The 6,401-nt window shown below is 34.7% G+C and overlaps 2 protein-coding genes across 5 annotated transcripts in view; one reads left to right on the top strand and one right to left on the bottom strand.

The window, feature by feature from the left end:
* Positions 1-3,596, top strand: part of ydjc (YdjC chitooligosaccharide deacetylase homolog) — a 26,829-nt gene extending 23,233 nt beyond the window's left edge. For all 4 annotated transcript variants that reach the window (XM_016507605.1, XM_016507596.1, XM_016507614.1 and 1 more), the window contains exons 3-6: positions 1,112-1,268; positions 2,030-2,129; positions 2,518-2,695; positions 2,938-3,596. In XM_016507605.1, coding sequence (XP_016363091.1) covers positions 1,112-1,268; positions 2,030-2,129; positions 2,518-2,695; positions 2,938-3,286 — 784 coding nt within the window. In that variant the 3' untranslated portion in view covers positions 3,287-3,596. The remainder of the gene's footprint in view (positions 1-1,111; positions 1,269-2,029; positions 2,130-2,517; positions 2,696-2,937) is intronic.
* A 90-nt stretch (positions 3,597-3,686) lies between these two features.
* The window catches only part of ube2l3b (ubiquitin-conjugating enzyme E2L 3b), a 7,565-nt gene continuing 4,850 nt past the window's right edge, over positions 3,687-6,401 (bottom strand). Inside the window, exon 4 of the mRNA XM_016507633.1 lies at positions 3,687-5,850. Within this exon, the coding sequence (XP_016363119.1) occupies positions 5,696-5,850 (155 nt within the window). The 3' untranslated portion in view covers positions 3,687-5,695. The remainder of the gene's footprint in view (positions 5,851-6,401) is intronic.

Below are 6,401 nucleotides of genomic sequence, written 5' to 3' on the forward strand. Positions count from 1 at the left end.
TATAATGTTACAAAAGCTTTTTATTTCATATAAATGCTAATCTTTGGATCTTTCTATTCATCAAAGAATCCTGAAAAAATGTGCTCAACTGTTTTAAATATTGATAATAATAATAAAAAAAAGTTATTGAACATCAAATCAGAATATTAGAATGATTTCTGAAATATCATGTGACACGGAAGACTGAAGTAATGATGCTGAAAATATAGCTTTGATCACAGGAATAGTGTTTAATTTTAATAGTCATTTAAAATAGTAAAAATATTTCACAATATTACTGCTTTTGTTGTATTTTGAAACAAATAAATGCAGGCTTGGTGAGCAGAAGATAATTCTTTAAAAAACATTAAAACTCTTAACGGTTAAAAACTCTTGACTGGTAGTGTATGTCAGCCTATAGTCACTCGATCTGTCACGCAACTCTTGAAAGACACCTGTTTTCTCAGAAAACAGGTGTCTTTCAAGAGTTGCATCCATTAGGAGAAAGGACATAAAATCTCCGGTAGCTCGTCATTTCAATGAAAATTAAAAAGACAAAAACAAACAAAATGACTAAAACTTTAAGTAAAATTTAAATGAGAACGGAAAATCGAAAAAGCCTATTCAAAATAGTAATAAAACCTATAGTATCATCTCAGTGATACTAAAATAACACTGCTGTTCTCACACACAGGAGAAGATAATTCTTTAAAAAACATTTAAAAATCTTACTGTTCAAAACTTTTGACTGGTAATGTATGTAGACTTACGTAAAAAAAAAAAAATTCAAAAGACAAAAACAAACAAAATGACTAAAACTTTAAGTAAAATTTAAATGAGAACGGAAAATCGAAAAAGCCTATTCAAAATAGTAATAAAACCTATAGTATCATCTCAGTGATACTAAAATAACACTGCTGTTCTCACACACAGGAATCACATCCCCATTGGACTCCATGCGAATGCTCGTCATTTCAATGAAAATTAAAAAGACAAAAACAAACAAAATGACTAAAACTTTAAGTAAAATTTAAATGAGAACGGAAAATCGAAAAAGCCTATTCAAAATAGTAATAAAACCTATAGTATCATCTCAGTGATACTAAAATAACACTGCTGTTCTCACACACAGGAATCACATCCCCATTGGACTCCATGCGAATCTCTCAGAGGGTCTTCCAGTCTCTCAGGATCTAAAGGGCTCAACGCTCCTCAACAAGGATGGATTCTTCCATGGCAAGATGGGCTTCCGGGAAGTTTTGCAGAGTGGTCAGCTCAAGACGTCAGAGGTACACAGAAACACACTCATAAAGACCAACCGAAAGTCCCATGGGAGTGCATTCAAACCATGCAGTGTGTTTACATCACAGACTGTATTCATGTTATATAGCAGTGTCAAAGGTTACTCAAAGAACATGAAATGACTTTATTACTCTTATTGCTCATAAGAGGAGTTATGGCATTATGTACTCTAAATTTTAAAGCAGCAGTTAAAATACCTACCACTATGTAAATCCTAAATGGTAGTAAAATCACTTTTATAATTTTTCATAATTTGTATTATTTTTTTTTTTTTTAAGTTCACTAATGTTTGTCAAAATTGTTTTCACTAAAAACAGATGTAAAATACCTTTACATTTCCATCTTTTACTAAAATGAAACATTTAAAGTTTCATTGTTTCTTAATGTTTCTCATTTAATTTTTATTTTTTGAAGTCCACTAATGTTAGTCAAGGGTGTTTGCACCAAAAACAAATGTAATATACTTTTGCATAACCATTTTCCACCTTCTCTCTAACCTTTTTTTATTTAACAGGTTGTTTAATAAAGCTTAGTTTCAGTAGATGGTGTTTTTGGACTGTGGCGGAAGCTTTTCATTGTTTTAGTTAAAAATTAACCTCTTTTATTTCCAAGGATTTAAGTAATCAAGGATAGTACTTTTCATGAAATAACCTCTTTAAACATACAGTAGAGACTTCAGAACCAAGCACAGCCTGGTTTGTATGATTCTGTTATGTTGTCTGCTTAAGTTGTGTTTTCTGTTTAAAAGGTGGAGGCGGAGCTCAGAGCCCAGGTAAATCGATTTTGTGAACTGGTTGGCCACATGCCCTACCATATGGACGGCCACCAGCATGTGCACATTCTGCCAGGTAACAGTGGGTTTGTTTTGAACAATCCTTTTCACTGAGTATCCAACAATTCACGTTTTCAGCATCATTACTCCACATTTCATTGTCACATGATCCTTTAGAAATCATTCAGATATGCTGAAGAAATATTTCTTCTTATTATAAATGTATATATATTATATATTATAATATATATACATATTATATATATTATTATAAGAAAACTCTTGTGCTGCTTAATATTTTTGTGGAAACTGATGCATTTTTGTCCGGGTTTTAGTATTAATAGAAAGCTCAGAAGAACAGCATTTATTTGAAACCAAAATATTTTGTAACATTACAAATGTTTTGTCACTTTTGATCAATAAAGGTCATTAAAAAGCTTTTTATATTTTACCATGTTTTTCAGAGGTGCGAGAGGTGTTTGCACAAGTTCTCTCTGATTTTGGAATCACCTACACACGGGTCCCCATAGAACCCGGACTTAAATTTTGCACCTTTCTCCCGCCGCGTCTGCGGGACTTCAATGCACAGGTTGAAAAAGATGCCCTAGAATCTATCGAGGTCTTTCATCGCCATGGAATTAGGTCTGTGAGGCAACATTTTAAATGATCAGCACGTTTTTTGGTTTTAGGAAATATTTACCTCATTTATAGTATCTTGTATAGTTATTAGGGCAGGTTTGGGTACATTTTAATAGTCTGTTTTGTCCTTCAAATACATTAGGCGCAGTACTGTATATACACAATATGCATGAAATGTTTTTTTCCAATTTGTCCTTTCAAATGAAATCGAATCAGCTACATTCTGGTTGTGCATATCCTCTCAGATGGCCTGACGTATACCTGGGCCTGAGCACCATGGGTAAGAAGATGTCTGTGTCCAGCCTGAAACGCGCTTTGGGCTTCACGCTGGAAGCTTCACTAGATGACCGTGTGACCTCCCCATTGATACAGTCCAATGATGCCGCGACTGACTCCTATTGTCCGGTTACAGCAGAGCTCATGGTGCATCCAGGATATCCAAGTCAACCTCACCAGGGCGGATGTGGAGAAGGACCGGATGACTTCTCACAGTCCGCAGACCGACTACACGAGCTGAATACTTTGAGGGACCCTTTGGTGCTTAACTACTACAGGCAACAGGGGATCCACCTCTGTGCCTTTAAGGACTTTTAAACACCTAGAGCAGAGGATTTGAGGTATTGCAAACTGAATGTCTTCTGCTTTAAGATCTTGACCCATACCTCAATTAGTCAGAGTACGAGTGCTTGGTTTGGGAAAGACAGAAAAATCGGCATTCAGTTTCAGTGTGCTGCTTCCAAAGCCCATACGAAACAATTTGAAGCTGCTACTTGAAGTAGAGCCAAAACTCTATTATACTAATTATTCAACAGAAACACAAGATACTATTAGATGACCATGTTTTTAAATGGTTCAACAAGACATTTAGTTTAGTTAACTTTTTTAAGCAGCCAGTCATTTCAATTTAGAGAGCTGCGTCCTTATAATAGAAAGGTGCAATTTTATCTGGATTTGTTTCTGAGAATGTTGCCTCATTTGAGCAAGTTTCTCTCAAATCCAGATATTAATATTGCAGAGAACTGTAAAATCTAACAGCAAAGCCATATTTATGACTGTAACAAACTATATGAAGATTTTAAATCAGCTGAACATGTAGCAATTACTTTATATATTGAAAAATCAAAGGTACTTTTGGGTACAATGTTTTTAACGAATGTATTTATATTTTTATGAACCTAAAATAAAAAGTTAATTTAACTCTGGATTTCTTTCTGAAATTTAAAAATAGCTTTGAAACAAGTATTACGATGGTGAAAGTGATTTAGGATTGAAAGTAAAAAAATGAGCACAGCAATTTCGCTGCACTATATTTTGTATGTACTAGTAAACACTATAATGTGCTTAAACCAACCAGTTGCACCATAGGAATACATTTGTACGCCGAGCATCCATCCTATTGAAACATTCATTCAGAACTAGGTCAAAATAGCCTTTATTTGGGGAGTTCAACGTTTTGTCACATATTAGGGTTAACATGTTTATAACCTGTATGTTTCAGGCTATTAATGGCATTTTAGAATAAGCTGTAATTGAAGCAACAGTTTGGGGTTGAAGTAGTAGTCCTCATAAATATATAGTTTACTAAAGCTAATATATTCAGGTTAAACGATCATTAAATGCTCGAGTTCAGATTTGATTTATCACACAAATCCATAATGCCGTTTTAAACTGGGGAAACCTATTGGATTGGTTGATTTTGATATGAAAGCCCTAAGCAGATCATAAGTGAATTTAGCCAATGTTTGAGTGTAACATTGCTTGTTCTTCCTTTTTTATTTTGGTATACAAATGTGGAACGTTTTTGAAGTCTGATGCTGCACGAAAATACGTTTTCAACAAGGCATTCTGCGAGAGACTTCACCCAAATGCATAAGCAAATATTACTGAAATATCTTGAACTAGAAAAAGCCCGAATAACCTCTCTGCATTATAAAGAGTGGCGTAAAAATGGAATACGACAGACTGAATGATATCCTTTAAAGAAACTGTAGAGAATGTTCTAGAAAACTCACGGTCAACTACTGTGTTTATTCGGTGTTGGGAGAAAATGGGAGTAATAATAATTCTCAGTAGCGTACATCTCTGTAAATCTAGGGGCCGTTTCCATGATTAAACCCAAATAATCAATATACAAGAATTTCCTATGAAACATGTTAAAAGAGATGTTTAAAATGAGTGATCGTCATGGAAAATTACGTTCACTCACACAAAGAGCATTGTTTTCATCCTTCCTTTTTTTCATTTGCGAAACAAAAATGTATTTCATAGCAATATCGGCTCCTTTTGTTACGGACTTTACAGCGGTTTTGCCGATTCGAGGCTTGGTAAAGGGCTGAAAGTAGCCTGCCCCTTAGACGTACCGCGCAACCCAACAAGTGCAGTGAAAGTAAAAAGGTTATGTGAAATAATCGGTCGCCGTCGCTGCGTATTCCTCCTTGACGTCTCCTTTTTTGTTTTGCGGAAATCAGAGAGCACAAATGTAAGAAGAGGGAACAACAACATATTAATAATAATGTACATGATAAATTACAATCCATCTTTGTTTTAAATGAAGTGTCACTTCCAAAAGTAGTTTTTGAAAGTTTTGTGTAATAATGCAATGATTCATTTTCTCATTACAAAAGGGTCAAACAGCATTCGTTACTGAAACGCCCTGTACAATTTCCAACTTCTTTGTCTTAAGTTATCCTCTAAGCAAATTTTGATGCTTTCAAAGTTGAGAAAGGAAAAATAAACAACATAGTAGAAAGTTAGTAAGGGCCTCAAGCTAACACCAGAAACTCAGATCGGATGTCCTCGCGGCGTCCTGCTTGAAGACTGAGGCTGCAGCTGCGCTGTACTTCTCCAGCTCGACTAGAGTGACACGTGGAAAGGAGAGGAGAAGGAGGGAAAGTGGGAGGGATAGAGGATATCATTTGGGTGTCGGGAGGAAGGCAGTAGAGCGAGGGGAAGAGGATCAGAGGAGTAGGAGGGGTCTGGGGCTACACACTTGTCTGGTTATTGTTAGTCCACTGGCCGCTTTTCGCCGTGTTTCTTTGTAAACTCATCTGCATTCTTAAAGAATTTTTTACGGTCTTTTGAGTATTCTTCTGCTAGGTCGGCCCTCAGAGGGTGTTCTGGCTGTGGGTCGTTCACCAGGGCAATGAGCGACTGAATTACTGTAGGAAGAAAGGGAAAAGAATGTGCGTTATCATTGGTTACAACAACAAAAAATGTAGTATTAAGTAACTCGATGTGTTTATTCTTATTTCTTACAGTTCTAATAAATTCAGCTTTAAATAATCCCTATAGTTTAGTGAGAGAGAATTATATACTCTTCTTCATCAGTGTAATTTTAGTATCATTGATATACTGTTATAGATTTTAGTTTGTATTTTTTTCTATTTTAATTTTAAAGTTTGTCTTTTTTTGTAGTTTTATTTTTGTATGTCTATATAGTTATTTTTTTTAAAGGTTTATTTTTTATTTTTTTTACATTAAGAGAACTGTCGCATTGGCAACTAGCTGAAATAAAAGTTTTTTTGATTTTATTTTAAGTAGGGCTGCCACTAACGACTATTTTTATTTCGATTAATCTATCGACTGATTTATCGATTAATCTAAACGATTAATTTCCCACAAAAAAATCTAATTATTTTTAAAGAACATTTTATTAAACTTGCAACTTTGCCATTCAGTAGTGTACCATAAAAAAGTATAAATGTAAACA

This window comes from Sinocyclocheilus anshuiensis, unplaced genomic scaffold (assembly GCF_001515605.1).
Source record: "Sinocyclocheilus anshuiensis isolate Anshui unplaced genomic scaffold, SAMN03320099.WGS_v1.1 scaffold117, whole genome shotgun sequence".
Lineage (NCBI taxonomy): Eukaryota > Metazoa > Chordata > Actinopteri > Cypriniformes > Cyprinidae > Sinocyclocheilus > Sinocyclocheilus anshuiensis.